We start from the raw sequence: 25928 nt of genomic DNA, 5'->3' as shown, positions 1-25928 counted from the left end.
TTTTTTACTGTAACATTCCATCCCCAGTAATATTTTTCTGTACACATATCCTATCATATAAAACTTTCCCCCAGTGGAAATGTAATTAATTTTATTTACCTCTCCAAGGACATAAAGAAAGCCTTTGATGTAACATATCTTCTCATCTATTAATATGGCATTTTTTAATACTAATGTAATTAGAGTCTCCAGAACTGTACTCAACTTTAAGGTTTTATAACACGGTAATTGAAAATCGTCAATCCAGTCTATACTTAATCATGGCCAAATAGTTGATTATATAAAACAAAAGACTTTTTCTTTTCTAAATTTCATCTATATTATTGTTTTTTATAAGAGAGTGCTTTTAATGAATTTCTCTTTTGTTAAGTTAAATGTTTTCAGAAAATATCCCTTAACATTTCTGAATTTAAGTTCTGAAAAGTAAAGGAATAATTCATTTTCTTATATATAAAACTCAATATGAAGCAAAGGAAAAGCTATTTGCATGTATTGTCATTAACTGAAAGCTCTTTAACCAGGTCAGTGCGGATTTAATTTCAATTTCAGCAGAGAAAACATCTCTGGATTTCATCAGTGTAAAACAGCATGCTCATCTGAAGAGCAGGTTTGACACATGGACTCTTTCATTGTATATGACCACTACATTTCAGAGTCAAATCCTATCAGTTGAGTATTCATCCACACTCTACAGTCCAGAAATACTCAGATTAGGAATGTTATCCACATTACCTCAAACTATAATTACTTCAGAAGGAATGAAAAAAAGAATAAAAGAAAGAAAAGAAGGAAAAGAAGACTCCAGTTTTAAAATGTACATATTTTAGACAAATTATTTATTGAAGGCGTCTCTAGATTTAATATACTCTCCTTTCCTATTATATGCTTTGAAGACATTTTCGTAAGAGTAAATGATAGGACGATGGTCAAAACAAACTAAATTATTTATTTCTATTCCCAAATTATAGGGATCTGGGACTGAAAAAGTTAGAACACCTACAATAAGAATGCTTTATTAAAAATAAATTAGGCTTGTCCACTTCAATCTTACTTATATGTATAGATGTACTATATATATATGTACTTATATATATAGATGCAGTTATCATATACTTATATGTATGTTTACTCTGCATATATTTATACATGAAGGTACATATGTGCACACAAGGTGAAATAAAAATTAAAAATCTTACTGAATTCCATGCACATATATATTAAAAATAAATATAAATATATCTATATACACACATACATTTATAAACACACACATAACACACATTTATGGTCGCTAATGATTCCACATCATTTTACAAAAGCTTGCAGATGCTAACTCTTACTATTGTCACATTTACTGAGTTATGGTATTATCATAGGAATGGTATGGAATGTTTAAACAGTCATGACCCTGGATTATTAGGCATACAGTATAAATGTGTTTGCTGTCCAAATTCTAATATGGGCAATTACATTCTGCCTACCTCAATTTCCTCTGCAGTTTCAATTATATATAACAGGGTTTTGTACTATGTCAAAATGGTAACATACTTTTTGTGTGGTAAGTTTAAAGCTCCATTTTTTTAAAGATATGATTTTTTAAAATTTAATAACCAAAAAACCTTTTAAAATAATGTGTTTTCATCAAGTGTTATTGTTTAATAGTCAATAATTTATATGATATACTATAATTTGAAAAGGCTGGATTTTAAAATTTGTAATGACTACTACATATGTCTTTCCATGAAATCATCATCAAAATTAAATTTTTATCAGTCATTTCTTTGTGTTTTAAAAGAAAATCTATAGAAAAATGCTATAATGATATGTGAACATTTTCTATTAAAATTTTTATTTTAAAATGTAAATTTATAAAATGTATATATATAAAAATTGGGCACCAGACTTTTGTTAACTACTTGATCTATACTGCATTCCTACATTTAAGTGCTTTAGAAATTAAAAGTTGTAATGACTAAAAAAATCTAAAGTAGAAAGAAAAAAAAGACCTGTAAAAAATCCTATGTTGATATATTTAAAAATTATATTTAATTTTTATATTTAGAAATTTATAAAATTTATAGAAATATAAAATTGGCCCCAGATTTTTGTTACTGCTTGAGCTATACTACTTCCTGACATTTGAATGTTTTAGAAATCAAAAGTGATAATGGATACAGATATCTAGGGTAAAGAATAGTAATTTAATTAAGTAAGGAATATGGATACAGTTCAGTTTTTGATTTTTAGAATTGCTTATTTTATATATATATGGCTTTTTATTTTTATTGTGGGCAGTCTTTTATTATGGCTATCTTTCAAACCTGTCCATGGAGAACAACTTGTGAGCTTTTATGCAAGGAGACTAAAATTTTAGTGCCAATTAACTGGGTATATATAATATAATAAGTAACCATATAATATAATTATATATTTATCATATTTAACATATTATTTATAATATAATATAAAATTTATAATAATTTATTATATAAATATAATTATTTTGATTATAATTTAATTATTGATGCATAATTTAATTATAATACATCATTATATATTATATACTATATAATTAATTAAGAGAAGACTTTGCATAAACCGCAATAAAATAGATACTGACTTCAAAATATCGGGAAGCTGGTATCAGATATATTGGCTCTACATTATATGTTTTTATTTTCAATCATAATTTTATATTGTGAGTCTTTTCTGCTTTGTGTCTGTCATAAATCGATGTTGGAGAACAATAATCATAGCGTTACACTTGGTATTTTATTTTATTACAAGAGTTTCTCTGAAAAATGTGTCAGTTGATACTGTACTATTGGTTATTTGTTTGTTTTTTGGTCTACAAAAGTTCCTGATTCCAAGGGACACTATTATTTTTCTCCCTGAAAAGAGACCAGGGAAGCATTAAAAGAATAACAAAGAAGACTAGGTAGCTGGATAGTTATAATTTAGGTGTACTCAACTCACTATTTGGGATTTTCGGTCAGTCTCTTGATTCTTCTGCACCTTGGTTTTCTCAGCTTTAAGAGTATTTGGTTAGGATGGTCATTGCTAAAATCCTCTTCAACTAAAGTATTGTAAATTCATTAGAAGTGACACATTATTGAGAACAAATTTTGTCACATGAGTTTCAGTGACATGAGAAAACTTATTGTCTAATTCTGAAATAAATTTATGTAAAATACAAACATGGATCAAGTAAGCTTTTCCTAAAGTATCTAGCTAGGTTATTAAGAAATGTTTCTTTCTTACCAATATTATTTGAAGTCCTCTCATATAGTCATATAGGCAGATAATTGTACTTTGTAAGCCATATCAATGGTAGAAACATTGCTAGAAACTGTGCCCATTTTTTTAAAAAATAGACTCAATATCTAAAAAAGGATGAAAATAATTTACAAATTAGATTATTTTAGGAAATAAAGACATTTATGTATTATAACAACCATTATGCTTCACTGGTAGAAAATAAATTTGAGGCCAATCAACTATTGTCTCTCACAATTGCTGTAGCATAAACTTAAAATATATTTCATTAGACTTGTCATTATCCAACTTCAATATCCTAAGAACAGACCTCCCCTTGGAAAAAAAAATCATGCTTTAAACCTTCTATCATTTTCTATAATTCATATTTTTGCCACAGCATTTTGCTAGATATTGCATGTCCAAGTGAGATCCAGCATTTAATGTGACCATTTGCACGTGATCAACCGGAAATTTTACAGAAGTTACACAAATCTGAAAGTACTGTTATCGTTGATAGCTACAATGGTGTCCTAAAGATTTGTGGATGTTGTGAACACTACTTCCTATTGCTTTTCCCAGCCCCCTGCTGCATTCAAATTTAATCGGTTTTCTGTATTTTTTGAAGCAGAGCTGTCACTGGCAGTATCATACTTTTGCATATGCATCAGTTTGGCTCTAGAACAGATTTTTGTTCACACTGGACTCCTACTGATGTGCACTGATTCAAAGTCTAAAAATTACATTTAATTTTATATAGCTTATAAGTAGTCCCTAGAGAGTATTGGATCTAAAAGCTAATATTTTTCAGACGTAATCAGCAGAATAGATAATGTATTACCATTAGTCACGTTAGCAGCAATTGTAACAAAAGGAAACAGTAAACATAAATGCTCTCAGCAACTTCATTCTTTACAAAGAATATTAATATAAAATTACACAAATTAGAGTTGCTGTTTAACATTATTCAACATGTTTATTCATAATGATTGTTTCATATTTAAATAACACCAAAATATTGTGTTTTGTCAGCCAAGGACAATAATAGTTTAATAGTAATTTATTTTAAACAGCCACTGATAATACAACCAATCAACACATTAAGTGGTGCCAACATTGGCATCTTGCTAAATAATCTCTAGACATTGCACAGAGAGTACATCTTTCAAAGATAAGTCAACAAGAGCAATCAGAGCAGAAAATTAGAATTTGATATCTTAGAATTAAAATACAGCTAAAGTTTTAATTGGGGTGATCTAAAAGGGCACTTGATGTAATGATCTCTTTCATTTGTTACTAATTGTTTGTTCCTGATGAAGAAGAAGCCTACACAGGAATGTTGCTGAATTGAGTTAAGATGGCAGTTTCCTTAGCAGCTATGTTTTACTGTTAAACAAAAAAGAGTAGGGAGGGGCAGACTGCCGTGAAGAAATCTTTCTTTAGCTTGTTTCATATCACAAGAATTATACGAGGAGATTCAGGGTCGGCTATAGCAAATATGGATTAATTTATATGTGGTCAAAAGAGAATAAAATTGGCTTACCACAAAGCTATAAACGACATTGGTAGACTGAAGTAAGACTACCTCTCTGTTGCGCTTGCAAGTCAAGCTGGGGTTGAAATTCCTGATTCAAATTGCTCTCTTCTTTGCAAGGGAGTCGCATCCTAGAATACATCTACGAATGACATCAACTTTCATCTCATTTTAACTTCAGTTGAAAATTTCAGTCTCTGACACTCACAGACCAAGGCAAAATATCTTCTACTTCAAAAACTCATTTTGTATTGCTGAATTGAAGAGAATAGAAGTTTTAGTTCTAATTTAACTGTTTCAGAGTATTTTAGGTGAGAAAACGAGAGAATGGTTTCTATATGTTTAACATATTTCCATATATCATTTTCAAGAATCTTAAAATACTGCTAATTTTTAAAAGCATACAGTACATCAAAGTATATATATATTTATATATATATATGATTAGTTATATGAATAAGCTTTGCTTTCTCCATATGCTCTTTTAAATTATTATGCTGTCTAATTGTTTTCTAGAAGTTATCCTGAGTTTATTACAACCATCTCGAATGGCTTTTTAAAAAATAATGCACTACTAAACTAAGTTTTAGATCCTTCAAATATATTATGTATCCCAGGGAAAATGTAGCAGTACTCTAATTTCGATTTGTGAAATTTTAAAATCTAGTATAAACTAGGCACTTTCTGGGCCCTGGGGACATAGTCCTGAATGAGAGAACATGCCCCTGCTCCAGAGAGCTTAGATTTTAATAGACAAGACATGACATAAATCAGTAAACAAATAAATATATGTCAATACCACATAATGATACATTCTATGAAGAATTTTAAGGAGGGAGTAATAGCATACATTTAGAGAAAGTGTGGTAAGAGAAGGCCTCTCTTGAATGGTGACTTTGAGCAAAGATGAAATGAAATGAGGGTGTGAACCATGCAAAGATCTGGAGGAAAAGCATTCAGAAAGGGAACAGAAAGAGCAAAGTATGTGGGGGCAGAAACAAATTGTTGCATTGAGGAACCATAAGGAGGCCATTGCAGCTAAGTGCTCATGGTAGGGAGTGTGAGAATTAGCTTTGAGGAGAAAGGTGAGCACTGCCAAGTTCTTTGGAGGTTGTATAAACCATGTCAGGTAATTACTTGTGGAGGAGTTTCAGCCTAATTTCCTTCTCAGTTCTTATTTTTTAGACATGCTTGTGTGCTGCCCTCATTTAGCTTTGGATCTAGATATCCTAATTAGAAGCAATTGAACCTGCATGCCATAAATATTTGTCTTCCTAAAATAGTTTAATTAGGATTAGGAGTTTTGTGCTTTAGTTATTGTATTTGTCCTACTGAGTGCAGAGTGAATGTACAAGAATTAGATAATTTGATTACTGGGTTCTTCCCTTTTAAAATGCTTTTAAGTAATGAATGAAATGTTCTTTGTATTAAAATGTTACCATTCCGAATATCTTCTTTGTACAGGGGCTCTTGAAAGTTGCCATAGATAATGCCAGAGCTCAAGAGAAACAGGTCCAACTGGAAAAAACAGAGCTGAAGATGGATTTTTTAAGGGAAAGAGAACTAAGAGAAACACTTGAGAAGCAGTTGGCTATGGAACAAAAGAATAGAGGTATTTCCACATTTCCAAATAAGTTTAATATTTACAAAAATTATTAAACATATTAATACTATCATGGTGATTTATTCTGAAATTGTAGTATTTTTGTTAACTGTAGCTAAAGTTCAGAGCAGTATTTGAATCCTAAGCTTATTGTATTTATTAATCTCCAAAGTACATGTTTTCCCTTCTGTTCCTACCTCTGGAAATTGAAATACATCCATTATATCATTAAGCATATAACTTTTATTGATTGTTGAGTTTAACAAATTCATGTTCTTTAAGATAAGAATAAACTCTAATGATAGCCATGAAGAAAAATTTTATGTTCATTCACAATTGCCCTTTGAGAAACTTGAGTTAAAATCATAAAGCTAAAATAGAAAATACTGATTATTCAAGTGAAGCAGGTTTACTAAGATATTTATCAACAGAAATTGAAAACAGATGAATATCTGAACTAATGACCAAATGTTTGTATAATTTTCTTTCTGAAGGCCTCATTTTCATCCAACAAGGTCAGGTACACAGAGTAGAAACTGATATAAATTCTTGTTGGATAAAATAATATTATTGTTGATCTTTGAATTGCTTCTTTTATCACACTGTACAGTGCATCTATAGGTAATTTTGAAGGTCATCTATATTTACATGTTTACATATGAATTTAAAGATTATGAATGAGCAACTGCCTCATTGCTTTACTATGATTCTTTTAAGTATTCTAAAAGTGAATGTGAGGGCTTTTTTTCTCTCATTTAATATATATCCAATATAAACGCTCCACATTGTTTTCTTTTATATGTTTGACATGATCATTTAAAAATCGTTGTTTCTGTTTTGCTTTTAAACTATCAGGATTTACTAGGTTGTTTTATTAGCTATTATGAAGCAACAGCTAGTGAATTCTTGGAATTTGGTCAATTTGGGAAGCTGTCATCCCAGATGTTTAGCACAGTTCTAAATAATGTGGCTTTGCATGGATTCAGGTATGAAAATAATCAAAACAAGACAAACATTGATAATGGCTGTATTCCAAGTGAATAAAGAAGTTTGGTTAAAGAGCTTAATCCATGGAACCATCTTCTATGAGACAGCCATGTTTTTATTTTGTTCTCACTTAATTTTTAGGCAGGCCCAAAGATTCCTAAAGTAACCCTTTGGTTACTGGAGGGACCTTCAGAATTTTACTGGTTCAAACCTTTTGGGAGGATTTACATTCTGTTTTCTTTCTTTAAACCACTAGAGGGCAAAACATTCACAGATCACACCATAAAGTTCCCATTTAATTAATTATGAACAGTAAATTCAAGGCAATAACTATCAATACTTATGTATTATGAATGTGTCTATTGAAGGAGTGTATTACCCTGAAGAGAAAGAACATGGTGATCCCATTTAGTTCAGTCACATAGGAAAAATCTGTGGGCAGTCAAGGGCAAGGTACAGGTTAGCCTTTTGAGCCACGAGAGTGTACAATCCAAATAAATATTTCAGAAATTACTGTTTCTTTTCAAAGAGGCTTATAAATAATCATCTTTGGAAAGGGAAACAGTAGGCAGGTAATTTTAAGGTAAGCACATGATTTGCATATCATTAAATAAGAGAAATTAACATTTATTTAAAATCTGTTTCAATTACTTTTCATATAACATGATAGCCAGTGTACATATTAATATAAAGCAGGTTTTTCAAAAGATATGGTACAGCGGCAATAAACTTGACATGTAAATGAGCTGCCATCTTAAAAATACTACTAATAAAAACCGGATTATGTGGAAATTAGAAATTAAAACAAATACTTATTTGAGCCATTATTATTTAATATTTTGATTAAACATTCTGTTTTAAAAGTGTTGCTGTTCTTTAATCTATAGTAAGAAATCAAATAGTAAATAATGAATGATTAGTCTTCATGACTAAGAGAAGCATTTTCTTATCCTGAGTCTGTCACATTAATATCTACAGTGTTTATCAATCATCAATAAAGATAATTTTAAAGAAAAATGCATATTCCCATATGCTGAGTAGTTGCCATATGTATATATATATATATATATGTAGTAAAAGTTAAAACAATTATCTTCCTGAAAGTGTAGTTGATATGCATTTTGTAAAGAACATTAATTATTATTTATTGAGTATATATCATATACAAATATTTAAATTGTCCAGTTGGAGAAAAATGTTTCATAATCAACTTTTTGTATTATCTACTTGTTTACATGTAAATATCTCATGATTGCTATCAATAGCACATTATTATTAGCAATGAGATTTCATACTGTCCCACATTCCTACAGAGTGAAAGTTTAATAATTTTCTTAAAATATGTAAATTTTTAATAGTTTTTTTAAAACTATTAAAACACTGCAAATTTGCAATGAGAAAAATAGCCTCAGGAAATCATCATAACTTCATCCGAACAAAAACATTTCTGCTTATATACATTAACAATAATTAAGAGTATTTTGTTCCTCTTGTACGAAAAATATTTATTGCGTTTTTCTAAAATTTTAAGAAAGAAATTATTAAAAACTGAGTTGGTTTAACATTGCTTTCCAAAGCGTTTTTAGGGGAAATGTTCCATTTGATGCTCAAAATTGATGTCCTATGAGGAGATAGGAGGGAGGCATGCTTATAAGGGTTTGCACTGTCCAAACAACTCTGCACTGTTGTGATTCGAGGACACAGAACTAAGCCACAAAATTCATTTAATCAAGCCTCCTTTATCAGGAATACAAACATTTACTAAAATTAGTTTCCTATTAAATTTATCTTTGCATATGACAATTAAAGCCATTCTTGTAATGTAATAGTTCTAGGCTAAAATGAAAATTAGCCTTCTTACTATTTTACTAGGAATTATTTTAGGTAAAGGTGGCATTTTTTTGAACTTCCTTTTTGTAGGTAGACTCTGTCCAGCAGGAAAACAAAATGAATAATATAAAAAACATAGACCATTTGTAAATTAGCAGCATTACAAAAATTTCAAAAATCATATTAATATGCATACACTCTTTTCTAGCCATAGTTCAAAAGAGGCTAAAGAAGGAAAAGAAGGCAAAGAGAAAATTGCAGGAAGCACTTGAGTTTGAGACGAAACGGCGTGAACAAGCAGAACAGACGCTAAAACAGGCAGCTTCAACAGATAGTCTCAGGGTCTTAAATGGTAAGAGGATATATATTATTGCATGACTAACTTCCATTTTTAATACTTAAAGGACAGTTTAGACGTGTGTTTGTGGTTTGTATGTTTCTATATCTTTTGATTCATTCAGCTATACTTGAAGCTGAAAGCAGGGTGGGAAGAACATGTTGGGGAAATGCCTTATTTCATAGGTGCTTCCACTGTTTTTTACTGAACTCCAGCATCTGGGACTTGGCATTGCTTCTCTGTTTAACCAAATCTTTCTCTACTGAAACAGCATGAAATATTAATTTGAGAATTTCCGACACCCCTTCCTCTTTTATGAACAATATTGCATTGCTTACTGTTCAAATCTTCTGAAAATTCTTATGGTTATAGTGTCTGTTCAACCTTTAAAAGATGACAAAGATTTATGTAATTTTAATTCAGCACTAAAGTAACAGGTTGCTCTTTGTATTTTTAAAGGACAATAAGAATCAAATGAAATATGTGTCACTCTTACCTTTTTGTGCTTTTAGACTCTCTGACCCCAGAGATAGAAGCTGACCGCAGTGGCGGCAGAACAGATGCTGAAAGGACAATACAAGGTAGGAATTTGCAGAAGGCTATAAATCTAGATCTTGCTATATGAGTTTTTCCTCAGCTTTAGCCTGCTATTCAAGCATGTAGCCTACCATCTGGGCCACATCAAAACAAGTTCAAACAAGGTCAAGTTCGTCTTGCTTGTTTATATGAGTGAATTCATTTTGTGCTGATAGATTTTCTTTAAATTAAACAGGTCATCTCTGTTTATACAATGCAATTAAAAGGAATAATTAATTTTAAACAATGTATGATTTAATCTTGGACACAGTAAATGTGTTTTATTGAATGTTTGAAACCCAGTATAATGCAGGAAGGGTTTATAAGTTCTATGCTACATAAATAAAATCATGGGTTAATCAAATAGGTAGTTCTTACAATTTAAAAATGTCTAACTACTCATTTTTATGACAGTTACTTCAAGGTACCTGCAAAATAGACTGGTTGAATGTTAACAATAAATAAGATTGTTTAGTTCCTATGTGGATTCCAAATGTTCTGTATGCCATTATATGCACTTTAATAACACAAATCTGCTGAGTAAAATCATATATAGAATACCAAAGGGAGTTGTATTAAATGCTCAGAAGAGCTAAATAAGTATATTGTCAAGACTATACTATTAGAAAAGAATAAAACCAGAAGGTCACATTTATAGTCAAACATCTATTCTAGAAAACAAATTCAACCTAAGACGTGAATACTAAACAGTAACAAGAGCATTTGTTTTCTATTTAAAATGAAGCTGATTCTTCAAAGGGATGCCTAAAATGATTAACTGCCATAATCCTCCCAATTGCTTTTATTCTGCATTTTAAACCTAATCATTTTTAGGATACTATATGACATTAATTGTGTTAATCAGCTCCAAAAGTGTCTTTCTTGGCTTAGTATAAAGGAAATATACTTTTGTAAAGTATCATATGGGCAAGAAGTAACAATCACAAACTTGAAGAGACATTTTTGGGGAAAGAATGGATCTTTTTTGCCTATATTTATTTTACCTGAGGCCATGCTAATTAATTTGTAAATCCTGAGGTTTGAATCATATGTTATTATGAGACAGCTTGGATATACAAGATTAATGCTATTGTAGATATGGAAAAAAGATCTTAATTTTTATAGAGTAATGGAATTCAGCACAATCATATGTGTGTGTGTGTTTGTGTATATATGGTTATGAAAATGAAAAGAATCCTCTTGCATCTTATGAAACTTAACATATGTTAAAAATTACTGTTAATGACATTCCTCTTTATCAGGGACAATAGCACCAATAAAATAAATGCAAATATCAGCACTATTGTATACATTCAGGGGCTATTCATGCATTAGGTAATGTCAAAATGGTCTTAGAAAGCACATGAGCCCATAGATAAGCATAATATATAAATCATCTGGTATACACAGAATCCTCAATGTGGTCTGAACTCAATCTAGAAAAAGTTAGAGACAATATAGTCCTGCATATAAATGAGAGATTCATTGTTAATATTAAGAAGTGATTAAACATTTTTGTATGGTTGATATAATATGGATGCTATGAATAACAATATGTTGGTTAATAAGGCTATGGTTGTTTTTGTTTGAATTTGTCAAATTTACATATTTTCAAATATATATTTTAATATAGGTAAAGTGTTGCTATATGAGGTTGAAATGTTAACAACTTTCAGTTTCTATTGTTCTGATTGACTTATTCTGAAGAAAAGTTTTAATCACAAATTGCCTTCCTTTTAGTATCCATAATGATACCAATGGAGGAACACAGTAAACCTATGCACCAATGACTTAATGATTAGGGAAACAAAACATTTGTGCAAAAACTATACATAGTAATTTAAAACCTTATATAAATTCTATGGAATTATTTTTGCCTTTAATTATAATAGAAAATCCTCACTCCATTCATTCAGTCTGTCCATTGTTGTACGGGTCAAAATGTACAGTTTATTTTTAATAAAACATACTAACAATTCATTATATTTATCAGATAATATGACTTTTCCCAAATTTTACTAAGAAAAACACTGTCGATGAATCTGTTTCTAGCTGTTCATTGCTAAAAGGTATTTTACCAGCAGTCAAATGATTTCAAGACTTTTAACATAACAGAGCAAAGAGATCATATTTGCTATTCTAACACCCTATTCAATAAGCTTAATTAGCCCTTTGAACTTTTTTTTCTCTAACCTCAGACAAAATTCATATATTTGGAAGCTAACAAACAGAATACAATTAACTGTGAACAAAAGAAATCAAAGAAAGAATACTGTATTTAGTTTAATGTTGTCGAAGGACAAGAAAGGGAAAGGCAAAGAAGAAAGAACCCAAACTCATTACTAATTTGTGAAACGGTCTGTGTCATGCATTTTGGGAGCCATGAGCACCTGCTGCTTCACAATTCAAGAATGACACACACACAGCCTCTTGCACTCATTGCTTTCTCTCTCCATCTGTCCCCAGGTCCAGGTGTTACGACATTCTTTGTATTCTTTCTTGCTCTCAATCCAACCATAACTGAAATTATTTGCTATTCCAAAGTAAACTCAATTTATTGGGAAAGACAAAATAAGCCCACAGGTTTTTAAGCTTTTCATGTGTTTTTAATATTTCTGGCAGTAAATAAATGCCTCGCTTGGCCCAAGAGTTAGTCACCTAGAAGTTGGGAACTTAAATACTTACTGCTTGAGTGCTACGTAATTACCCATAAATACGTACGTCTTTGGTAGACTAAAATTTGCCTCATTGGTATTTTGTATCATCAGTTCTATGAAACCACAGAGGTGGACAAGAGGAATCAAGAAAGTAGCTTAGAAAGTATTTCTGAAGAAAGAAGACCTAAATAATTTACTTGCATTTTCTTAATTAGGTAAATCAATTCATTGTACACAAGGATAAATTCTTCATTGCTGATTTTCTAATAACTAAGAATTCATGAATTGGAAAAATGCTGTAAGTACAGAATAGACGTTCAAAAATAAAAAAAAAATTCAGGAACTGAAATATATGGCCATTAACTCTCTTATGCCTTATGTCATACAGTTTTATGTGTTATGATTCATTTTGGAGTTTGAAAAATTTATTCTCAATTTTTCTAAGATCCTTTGAATATATAAAGTAGACACAGTTCGTATAAACAATCATCGAGCAGTGTTTTGGTCTAGTCAGTAAATATCCTTCAAAACCCCTTTGGCCCTACACATATAAATGCACATAATGCACATTTATGTAGCCATATCTGTAACAGGATGCCTTTCTTCAGCTAAGTCATCAGTCTTATTTTATTCTCTCTCCTTAGGCAACAGCATCTACTTACATAGTTTCTTTAACTTAACATATTTAGAAAATTTACACATTTTTCCAATCCACTCAGCTATCTCTTAAGAGTTCCAGATTGAGGCTGGGCGCGGTGGCTCACGCCTGTAATCCTAGCACTTTGGGAGGCCGAGGTGGGTGGATCACCTGAGGTCAGGAGTTCAAGACCAGCCTGGCCATCACGGAGAAACCCCATCTTTTTTTTTTTTTTTTTTTTTTTTAAAAAGAGTTCCAGATAATATCCAACGTTTTCTTTTCTTTTCTTTCTTTTTTTTTTTTTTTTGACCGCTCTCACTCTGTCACCCAGGCTGGAATGCAATGACGCGATCTTGGCTCACTGCACCTTCTGCCTCCGGGGTTCAAGCGATTCCCCTGCCTCAGCCTCCCAAGTAGCTGGAATTACAGGCACGCGCCACCACGCCCAGCTAATTTTTGTATTTTTAGTAAAGGCGGGGTTTCACCATGTTAGCCAGACTGGTCTCAAATTCCTGACCTCGTGATCCGCCCACTTTGGCCTCCCAAAGTGCTGGGATTACAGGCGTGAGCCACTGCGTCTGGCCCCAGATAATAATATACAACTTTTTACTTGGTCATCTCACAGAGACCTCAAAGTTCAGTGCAGAAAGCCAGAAGTATCCTCTCCCCTTTCTTCAAACCTGTCTCCATTGTTTCTTCCCTGTGGTACCCTCATCCATCCAATCCAATATTGTCCTTAATACGTAATGAGGGAAGAATGGAGCATGACGTTTCCGTCCCTTATTCTCTCATCCTCTATGCTCAGTCGCGACTCTTTCCTTTCAATTTCTGTGCTCCCATTATAATGGAAGTTTTTGTTGTTGTTTCACGTCTTTCCCCACCTACTGGAGACATTTTTTCTTCTTCCTTGCCTTTACTTAACCACCCCTTAAGTCCCAGCTTGGAAGATATTTTCTCAAGGAACGCTTCCCAGAGCCCTCACTCTCCCACTGTGGCAACTCCCTGCTCCCTGGGACTATTTCTGCCACATAGAGGTTGTTACTACACCTTCCATTTCTCCATAGGAACATGCTGTACATGCAGTTCCTTGTTCAATGCCTTCTTCTTCTCTCCATGGTAGCGGGGACTGAGCATAAATCATGCCTGTTTTGTTCACTAACATGTTCCTATTGTCTGAGAGTGTTTGGCGTGTAGTGGTGCCTGCTGTGTATTCCCTGAAGGAATGAATCAGCCATTGATGAATTAGGACCTATGTTAGATCTTGTGGATATGAAGATCCTTAATGTTCTGACATTTCTCAGACTTTGGTTGGAGAGACATATGGAAGGAAATAAAGAATGACCTAAGAAACACAGAATTAGGCAGGGCGTGGTGACTCATGCCTGTAATCCCAGAACTTTGGGAAGCTGAGGCGGGCAGATCACGAGGTCAGGAGTTCAAGACCAGCCTGGCCAACATGATGAAACCCTATTTCTACTCAAAATACGAAAAATTAGCTGGGCATGGTGGTGGGCGCCTGTGATCCCAGCTACTCGGGAGACTGAGGCAGGCAGAAATAGCGCCATTACACTCTAGACTGGGCAACAGACGAGACTCCATCTAAAAAAACAAAAAAGAAACCCATAATTAACGTTTATATCCAATAGCTGAATTAACAGGATGTGTTTATTCTTCGTTTGCATTTCTAAACTTTTTCTTCTTTTCACATTTGACCTAAGATTTGGATTCTGTGAACACTTACATCCAATTTTCCGTTTTAAATTGACATTTAACTTACCACAGTAACAAAAAGTTTATTTCAAACTGGTAGTTTTTTGCTTTCACTTTTTAAGTAAAAACCTGTTTTTTTAAACCAAGAAAAAAAATGGTTAAACCAATGGAGATGTGGACCATGGTTCCTCTGACATCTTAGAATATCTGCAAGTTGTGCTTGCAAAATCTTGACTTCACTTGAAAGTGCAACTCTTTTATTTACATCCAATGACCATAATCAAAACTGTTTGGTTTTTATTCTTTTTTGACTGATCTGAGATCATAGAAAGCTAAATATTCTTCCAATAGAAAGACTTAAAAGACTTGTCTTCACATTAAAAATCTTTTTTTTAATGTAAAAATATCTTCTTTCTGTTTGCTAGATATTTGAAGATACATGCTGAATTTTAAAATTATTCATTTTTTGAACAAATATTTATTCAACATTGATGATATGCCAAGCGTACTTTTATGTTACTGCTTTAACATTGGGAAATGACTTTAAGATAAATTAAATCTCTTTGTTGTGCAGAAGAGGAGGCTTAGTGAAGGTGGATGACTTGTTAAAAGTCACACTAAGAGTTTATTGGAGCTGGGACTGTAAGTCCAGTTGCTTTCCACGTCATCTTATGTTCTTCCTGATTGCTTTTAGGTTAGGATTGCTAAATTATTCCCTTTTTACTCTTTTATAATATATCATTATTATTTGTTTTGTTAACCTATAGCTCCAAAGAATCATATTTCATGTCATTCTTAGGATGGGAATTTGTATCTCTGATCAAGCTTTTTTTAAATAAATTAAATATACTGTCACTCAAAGAATTTCCTAGTAATACATTTTCTTTCAGTTAGACAGATATATTAATAATAAGTGGAAATATTTACTTACTAAAATAGTTAGGTGGATTGGGTACTGAAATTTATTTGAGCCTTTCCTGTGTATTCTAATTTAAAGGTGAGATCACCTAAGATCAGAATGGCTAATTAACTTTCTCACAGTCACACTACTAGTTAATGGGGTTCTGGGTTTCTGGCATTTGAATCAAGATTTATGACTTCAAAGTCCTCCTTGCTTCCACTGTGTCTTTTTACCCAGGCTTACGTGTTTCTCTTATAAGATAACAACTCACAGCCACGTCACTCATTTTGGATAGTTAGCATATTGCCTATTAATGACTTAAAAAGACCAAAATAGTGTACTGTCAATGAATTAAATACAACTGAAAAAATGTTTCCTTTCCTGCTTTTTACTTTTTATCAGCCATTGTGCCTATATTATGTTTATAGACACCTCCAGTCACACTGGGGGAAACCCTACTCTAAGCAAGGAAAATCAAACGACAGTGAAAAAAATTAAGAAAGTAATCATATTTAGAGAAAAAATTTATCTACAACTTAGCATGTAATGAATTTATGATAAATTTACAATGCTAGCGACAAATCCAATTTTGATTTAATATATGACACATGGAGACCCCCTTTGTTTCTCCTGAAGTATGCATTTGAATAGAAATTGCTAAATGGTATCCCAAGACTTTCATACTTTAACAGTACTAAATTGTATCTTACTTATACTTACCACTTTTAAGATCTTTATGAAAGTATAGTTCAAGTTTGATTGTCATATAATTGTTTTATGCAAATTTCAATTTCTATTATGACTTTTAAGATGAGTGTGGGAGTGGGGGTTTCTTAGGCACCTCTATGGAAGCTAATAGTTAAGAAATGCTAAAAGACAGGTCTAGACTGAAATCTCTGCCCCATTGTTTCCCCCACCCCTTCAGCAATAGCTTAACCTTAAAGTGTCATTGTGAAGATTAAATAAAATAATCCATGTAAAGCACTTAACACGTGCTGGGCAATAGCTTGTACACAGTTAAATTTTAGATGTTAATATTAATTTTTATTATTACAAGTTAACATATTTACTACAGGTCCAGCAATTAGTAAACACTGAAGCTATTATTACTCTTAATATATAATTTACTTTTCCTTTTTTGGGAAATTGGCCTGTATTTATGATACAATGTTGAATTAGTCCCATAGTAAAGTGTTTGTAGAGATGTCCAAGAAATTTTTAAAGTTACCTAAACACGTTTTCCATATTTAAAAGTGTCTTTATTTAGATTAAAAAGGGGGACGTGGTGGAGAAGGAGTGGTTTCTTAGAAACAAAACAAACAAACAAATCAGGACTAAAAACTGTTTTGGGGGCTGCCTGCACTGCATATTGACTATTGTTTAGTCACTTAGAAATAACCATGGGCATTACCTTAAACCATTTTTCTCAATCTTAAAATATAAATATTAGAATTATGTTACTACGAACAAAACCAAACAGTAAATTTGCTTCGATTCCCTTGGCACTGGTTTCTGGTGTTTGGCAGCATTTCAATACAGCTAATCAATTTAAGATGGCACTGATTAAATTGAACAAAAGGTGATATTGATTGTAGGCAGTAACTAATAAACAGACTATTGTTCTATAGTTATTATAGGTCATTGTTAACTACTCATTTAACTAGACATCACTTATTAATATTAAATAGAAAATTTTAGAGATACCCATGCATTTTAATATTTTATAAAATTTTAGATTGTTTTTTTCATTTCAGTGTAAATATTTTATTCTTTTAAAAATATATTTTAAAAAGTAATATTATTTTTTACTCTAAGTAGATATGCTTTAACTCCAAATATTAAAGACCTCTTGCAGTTTTTTTGCGAGAAATTGCTTCTTATGTAAATAAAACTATATGTGATATAGACATTGTGGACATTGTTAATTATGAAGCTGCTCAAATTAGTAATAAAATGTAACATTATAATTATTTACTATATAAAATTATTTAAATATATTATTTTCATAGAGTTAGTTTTCTAAACTGCTTCTTATGAAAAAGAAAGCGTTATCATTATGTGTCTGTGTTGTGACATTTAATGGGGTTTTATGATGTTATTTCAATCAGGCAGAGAAAATTTAGGCATAATGATTAAGCTTAGTTTGCAATATATTTGTTTTATTTATTTATTTATTTATTTATTCATTTATTTGAGACAGATTGTACCTTGTCACCCAGGCTGGAGTGCAGTGGTGCAATCACAGTTCACTGCAGCCTCAACTTCCCAGGTTCCAGCAATCCTCCCACCTCAGCCTCCTGAGTATCTGGGACCAGCTAATTTTTGTATTTTTTGTAGAGATGGGTTTTTGCCATGTTGCCTAGGCTAGTCTTGAACTCCTGAGCTCAGGCAGTCCACCTGCCTCAGTCTCCCAAAGTGGTAAGATTACAAGTGTGAGCCACCTCACCCTGCTTGGCATCATTTTTTTCTAGTAAAAATAATGTAATAGGGGTTGGCATTATGTGAGTTCAGGAGATAAATTACTTTAATCTGGGAATATCAAGGATGATGGATTGAAAGTGGAAGTTTAGAGAGGAGAAGTAGACATCGCACGACTAAATTGCCATTAAGTATTGAAACAGCGTTATTAACAGAAAATATAAATGTCTTGTTAGCATAAATACAGTTGAAAAAATGAATTAAATTGGTTTGTTCATAAACATGTTTGTGGTTAAGCTTAAATAGTGTCTGGAAGACCAATAGTTAAAAATAGTGATCTATGGAATTGGGAAAAATATTAGCAGGGGACTCTAAAGATCAGTGCTAGATCCATTTTGATTTAACATCATAATTAGTGGCATGGAGGAGTGGTTGAATAGTGTATCAGTGAGATTCACAGGTGATCCTAATTTAAAAGTTGTGACACATCTGTGACCACACAGATATAAAGATGCAAAATAAACTTGGGGAATTTAGAAATTTAAGGAAGAATGAATTAAGATCACCTTTGTAATAAAGAAAATTTAATTTTAACATCTGCTTTTAAAGAACATTAAAAAGCTCAAGAAATATCAATGATAATATATGTCCACTTATATCTTTTTATGGTACTATATTATATGTAACAGCAATTAGCATGAGGTGAGAGAAGTATCAGAGAAGAGGCAGAAAAATCAGCTGCATTTAAATTTCATATATATATTTGTACTGATGATGCTTTTTACTACTATGAATTCCAAATAACTAGGACGTTGCTTTTTCATTATGGTCAATACATCAATTTTTAAGAGTTTTTATACAGTATAGTATTATCTTCAGATTTATGAAAAATGTATTTATAAGTTTTTGCTTTGAGGTTTTTTTAACCTTTATTATCAAGGGGAAAAATGATGGTTCAGTTGGAACAAGTTGTCCCATTAACTTGTTCATCAAAGATCATCACAATAAAAAATATATATAATGACTACCAAAGCTGAGGAAGGTTACCATTTAGTATTACAGATAACAGCTAACTCTTATGGTTCATATTCACAAAGTCTGCTTCCTCCTTTTGTATTCATCCTCCACAGTAAGGGTATCCTGGCCATCTTAGAGAAACCTTAAGAAACACAGTGGCTTCTTTAAAATGGAGCATAAGTATAATAAAAAAAATTTTTTCTGAGAATGTTGTCATACTTCAAGATTCATAAGAGTGATCTGAAAATATTTAAGTAACAGAAAAAGAACCCCCATTTTTAAGTCTGTTACAATAAGGATTTGTATGAACAAAATAAAAAATTGATATACGAATACATGGTTATGGAAAGTGTGTTATTAATTTTGACAGCATGTATATATTTAGACATTCTAGGCATATGCAGTCTGATATAAATTCCTCTTTTAAAAAAAATTGTCATTTAGATTATAAATATAAAAATGCTTATGGTGCATTATTCCACCTCCCATGGTTAGGGACAGAATGCAGACATGCCACAATAATGTTTTTTTATTTCTACTGTTCGAACCATATTAATGAGAACATCATTTTGGAGAACTAATTATTTCTATTTGTCTTGTGTCACACTTTCTAATTCCCCTATATTAGCACAGCCAAAACAAATTAATTGCTTTTCCAGTAGTTGAACCTTGTCCAAGAATGAGCTCACATTCCCTTCCAGTTTCCCTGTTTCTGGGAGTGCATTGTGTCAGAAATTTCTCTTGATACTAAACATAGTCTTGAGAATATCTTTACAGATTTCTGTGTGCTCACTTGATGAAATTTATAAGTTTAAGTGACCCGCCAGGAAAGATAAAGTTCTTAGCTGCAAGATTATACATCAAAACAGTTAAAGTGAAATTAAAATTAAATGAATGAATCTCACTGAAGCAAAAAAAGCAGTAATTAATGGTTCCCTTAATTGTCTTCATAAAATATTTGCATGGGTCTAATTTGCATAATTTGCATGTATTAATTAATCTTTCAAAGGAATTTTGTGCTGAGAGAAGCCAAAAAATCTCTTTGTTTTATTTAAGATCTAATGAAATATTTATCTTCTTTAATGAACTTCTCATCTTCATTAAAATAAAAATTGCACAAGTTTGTATGTTTTAAATGTTTTTATAATTGACGTATTCAAAAAATCTCTTTAGTCTTACAACAGCTGAAAAACAAACACGTTATTTAGCATTCAGTATCATTTTAGCAACAGCAACACTTTAAAATAAAAAAGTTTAATTTCACTTTCTCAAAGATGGCAGAGCATATGGCAAATAAATATAGTGATTTCGTTTTAAAAATACGATTACAAAGACCTGCTCATTTTTTTTTAATGACAATGTCATTTTTATGGCTAAAATACTGGGCAATTAGAGGGTATGGATGAGAAAAATCAGAATGTTTAATTGTTTGGGAAATGGTTCAATGGTTGAAAATATTTTCACTGGTTCAAAGAAATTAAGTCTATAAAAATCCATTTGTTATTATTAACAACTGCTAGATTGACTGACAGTGTTTCCTGGCAGAAGCTACACAGTTCTAACTTTATTCTAAATCTGTCTGCTAGAGAATTGCAGCAGGAGTTTCTCCTCCCACAAACTAAGAGATCATAATGAAAACCAAGAGACGTGCCTTGGAAAGGATGAAGTCCAAAATCTCATCAAATGCCAAATAGTATACATTCAAGGGAACTGAGGAGGAATGGGAGGAGAGAGCCTGGAAGTTAAAAAGACATAAGGGAAAGGATATTGGTGATCTCTTAATGGGATTATTTTTGACTCAGCAATGTTTCAGGATATTACCAAAAAAGAAATCATCTAATACTTCCAAAGCAATTTAAGGTTTACATAACTTTTTTTTACAGAAAATCATTTTATATTTGAGGAAACTGAGGCACATAGATGTAAGTCACTTGGACTCAAACTGTGAACCCAGAATTTTTGAATTCCTTTGTCTCCCTATGCCTTGCTTTCTACATGACAGCAATCTCTTTATGTCGTGAGAATTTATGAAGTGACTATGAATGACTAAATGTTAAAGTGGATAATGAGGGTGGCATAAATTTATGAGGATTAAGATTCAAAATGCAAATATATAGTCTTTCTATGTAAAGATTAGTAATGTGATAAAATCAATTAAGTTGACTTTGAGTTTCCTGTAGGATTCATCTTTAGTAAAAAGGCATTTTCATTAGGCAAAGGTGGCCCTGCAGCCACTCTCAGTTTGCATTTTTCTCAAGAAGTTTTCCCTAAAATAAAACAAAGTTCAGTTTTCTCTAAAATAAGTTTACTAGTTTACAGGGATAATTAATAAATCAGTTACACAATAAATGCCAATACATATTTTATTTGTACCAATATCAATAACGTATTTAAATAACTGATTTTAAAATGATTAAAATTAACATTAATAACCATTTAATGCTAAAAGAGCAGTGCCAAACTGAGAGTAATAGTCTAGTGTCAATACTACCATTCATGAATGTTGTGACCTTGGTAACTCACTTTAACAGCTAAGTCCTGTTCTAACACTGATATTTTTATTCTGTCAAAACGACAAATACATCTACTTTGTTCACTGAATATAGACACATAAACACATGCACACACGCACACATATGTATTCACGGTTTGTGTGCATGTGTGTGTGTATGTGTGTGTGTAGATAGATAGACAGACAGATAGATTCTAGATCTAGAATTTCTGGGTTCAAATACCCATGCTGCTGTTAACTGTATGATACTAAGTGTGTAAATTAAACTGTTTGATTTCTGAGTTTCAAATTTGTAAAACAAAGATAATGATAATAATATTCTCTTCATGGATTTGTTATGAAGATTAAATGAGTTAATATACATCAAGAAGTTAGAACAGTAACTTGTAGAGGCCAAGTGCTGAAAATATTTTGCTATTTTTACAATTATGCACAAATTTAATGTTATAGTACTTGAAATCATATTTATTTTTGGTAAAAATTAAATGCATCTTCCATTCTCCCAGGTCGATTATATTTTTTTTCTTAAATGTATCTTGCATTCTCCTAGGCCAATTATATATTTTTTTCTGTATGTGATACATAGCTTTTCTTTGAGATATGATTGAGCTGGAAAATGAAATAAATATTCACCAGATTTTCCAGAGCATTTAAAAAATTCATGACAGGGTATCAATTTCGATAGTTATATCAATTAAAACAGTATAGCTTAAGGAGTTTTATTTGCAGCTACATATCGTATATGATTATCTCTTTCAAAATAAAAAATAAACTAGTTATTGTTGGCTCAAGTTGCAGATGGAAGTATTAGAGTGTCTTAATTTTTTACTATATTTAGCAAATTTCTCCTAATATGATTTGTATTTTCATATAGTGTAGAGTAACTGCAGACTCTTCTAATTCATATGTAATCATACCCCAGAGATAGTAAATCTCCAAACATAGTTCCACTTAAGCTTACTAATTACACCTATAAAATGATGAATGATGGCTACAGATTATTGGATCTGACTCTCATTCTTTATTTATTTCTCCCTGGGAGAAAGAGTGGTGGATGGGGAGATTTTAGACCATAAATTATTTCCATATGTATTCAGGTGTGCTATGTTTAACTTTGGTTTCATAACCTGGTTTTACATTTACATTTACTTCATAAGGCTTATGAAGTCATCTTAACAGAATTAAGAACTAATTATTTGATTTCTATGTTAAAATAATATTAATAATTTTGATGTCTTTATTTTCTTAATGGCTTATACTGGTTAATATAGTTTTAGGCCTCTCTTCTTCCAAATTATCATTGTCTTTTGACTCTCTTTAACACATTTCTCCAGAAAAGTTATAAAAATTTCAAAATCTGGGCCTTATTCATAGTTAAAGGATAGTGATTTGGAGAGAAATTTCACTAATGAGAAAAGATTTCGTGTAAGATAGCAAGAATTGAAAACTAATCCCTCTTCTAAACCCAGTAGATAGTTATGAGTGCCAGCCAACCCAAATGGGACCATAATATGGTACCATACTACCCAGTAGTACCATATTTGTTCTCTAATGGAACTCTAAATACATATTTATATGTAAAATTACAGAATCCTAAAAGCACTGTAGAAGCCTGAATAAGATGCAGGCTTATTTATATTCTCTGATATTGGTTAAGAGAGATTTTTTTTAAAACATCTGAATCAAAAACAATTGTAATGCAGCATAAACCAATTTGAAAATAGCAGTTCAGTCACAAATAAAGGAAAAAGCTCCGAAAGTTCTTTTGAATGAATGCAGTGACTTCTCCTAACTGCTTTGAATTCAGACTTACTTTTGGAATAATATTTTGAGGACCATCCTCCTACATCTTCCTTTACACTTATGCCATTCAGATCAACTCCATTGTGTTAGGCACTTAAGTGGTATAAATATTGCAAAGGATAAAAATGCCCAATGTTTTATTATGTAGATTCTAATTATTTGTCTTAAATGATTAGAAGAAAGAATATTTAAAGAAATTGCAGAAGATGCTTTAATTTAAAGGGTTGATTAATTATATAATACAATAGCTAACAGGCTTGCATTTCCCTAAGAGTTCAGGACCGAGCCTGTTAATGTGTCAAAGTCTCAATTACAGAAAATAGTGAAGCAAATGCAATAGATAAAAGAAAAATATGTTAATGGAATAAAGTCATATGTTTATTGTCTATCCTTTGGAATACATTTCTTGTAATTCTTCATATCTTTCCTGGATGAGACCCCACTGAGGTTTGTTAACATATTTGCACTTACTTTCCAAGAGTTACCAGCAGTGGAGTCAAATGGTACTGGAATAAGCTTTTTCTCCATATTGTTTTATTATTCATAGATATTTTATTGTAGTCTTGTAATGAGATTTTAAAATACAGGCCAAATTCAACCAGTGACTTATTGCTCCTTTTTATACCTACTAATATAACAAATGAAGGCAGGTTGCCCTAATGCTTTGACTGGTTTGGGTTCAAACTAGACAGAAACCTCTTCACTGGCTCCCAACAAGACAACCTTCTCAAGTCCAAATCAAGGGCACAGGATAGGGCAACAACACCACCCAGTCATCCATCCAGAAAACATGTAAATACACTGAAGAATATGAGCTGTCATGCTAAACAATAGAACAAATCTCATTTTGATCAAGAGTTGGGAATAGTATTTAGCTTAGTTTCTACATTTCCTCATCTCATAATTTTACATTCACCACAAGCGTCTCAACTGACTAATTCTAAAAACACTGATAACATTTATCTACCCAGTGAAAATGTTATGAAATTAATGCTTGAGTGGTTATAAATCAACACAGAAAAAGACGTGAATTTTTAGAATGTTTATATACTTAAGTTTTTTCAGTATAACTAGCTTTTTGTTTTCTGTTTCTGGTAAGCCATATAATAACTGATTTTCTAAACTAATGTGTAAATATTTAGTTTGGTGGGTAATTGCTTACTTGGATCGCAAATGTACTTCTTGGTTGCCTTGGTTTGAACACTGTTTTTATGTGTGATTCTTTTCTTTGTGAGAAAATTAGAACATAGCCATTTATTTAAACTCAACAATTCACATAGAAGGGCTGTGAATTCTCATAGACCAGTGGTTCCTTTGCATGTTATTTTACAAAACAAACAAAAAAAATGCAAAAACCTTTCCAGTGATTTTCTTAATGGTAAAAAATTATAGTCAACAAAAGGTGAAATTCTATGATGTATTAGAAAGCTGCAGACTTTTATATTTTAACACTTGCAGTGCTTTAACATGAAAAAATATGTGTATAATTTTTAGCAATATTAGGTAATTAATAATACTTTGGTTTTATGAGATACTTGAAAATAACAAATCTTGTTTTTCTGTATTGGCAGGATTTATGATTTCTGAATAAAATGAGTTAGCAATGTGACAAATCTAAATATAAAACACTAGACTTTTTCCCTCTTCTTTGGGCTTAATTTCAGTTTTAATTTCTTCTCTACTGAGCTTTTCTCATCTCCCTTTGCATATTATTATCTGAAGGTCTACACTTTCATATGGTTTAGCTAATAAATACAGAATATAAAGATATCCCACAAAAAAAGGTTTGGAATGTTTCAAAATGATGAATTTAGGTTACAATAAAACCTCAGAATTGCTGTTCTCATGTCTTTCACTTACATAATTTTCATCCGTCTTCTCTCTTCCTGAAACACTGCAACTGCTATAAAATCTTCACTGCAGTATAGAAAGAAAAAAATAGGGATGAACACATTCTTCCAATATGGTTTTGAGACTGCTATCAATATAATCAATATAACTACTCTGAGAATAATCTTATGAAAAGTTTGAGGGGACAACATTTTAAAGTGGCTTTGTTTTTAATGCATATCTTCTTGAATTTTCAAAGTCCATGTTTAGTATTTTAAAGGCACCAAGATCCAGCATTAAAGTCCTGCATTAAAAGTTAAG

General features: G+C 31.5%; 1 protein-coding gene across 1 annotated transcript in view; it reads left to right on the top strand.

Annotated features, from left to right (window-relative positions):
- The window catches only part of DACH1 (dachshund family transcription factor 1), a 419816-nt gene that overhangs the window by 370932 nt on the left and 22956 nt on the right, over nt 1-25928 (top strand). Inside the window, exons 8-10 of the mRNA XM_012442858.2 lie at nt 6254-6401; nt 9418-9561; nt 10059-10127. Coding sequence (XP_012298281.2) covers nt 6254-6401; nt 9418-9561; nt 10059-10127 — 361 coding nt within the window. The remainder of the gene's footprint in view (nt 1-6253; nt 6402-9417; nt 9562-10058; nt 10128-25928) is intronic.

This window comes from Aotus nancymaae, unplaced genomic scaffold (genome assembly GCF_030222135.1).
Source record: "Aotus nancymaae isolate 86718 unplaced genomic scaffold, 86718_ANA_hifiasm-v0.15.2.pri h1tg000088l, whole genome shotgun sequence".
Taxonomy (NCBI): Eukaryota; Metazoa; Chordata; class Mammalia; order Primates; family Aotidae; genus Aotus; species Aotus nancymaae.
This window is presented reverse-complemented; position numbering and strand designations above follow the sequence as displayed.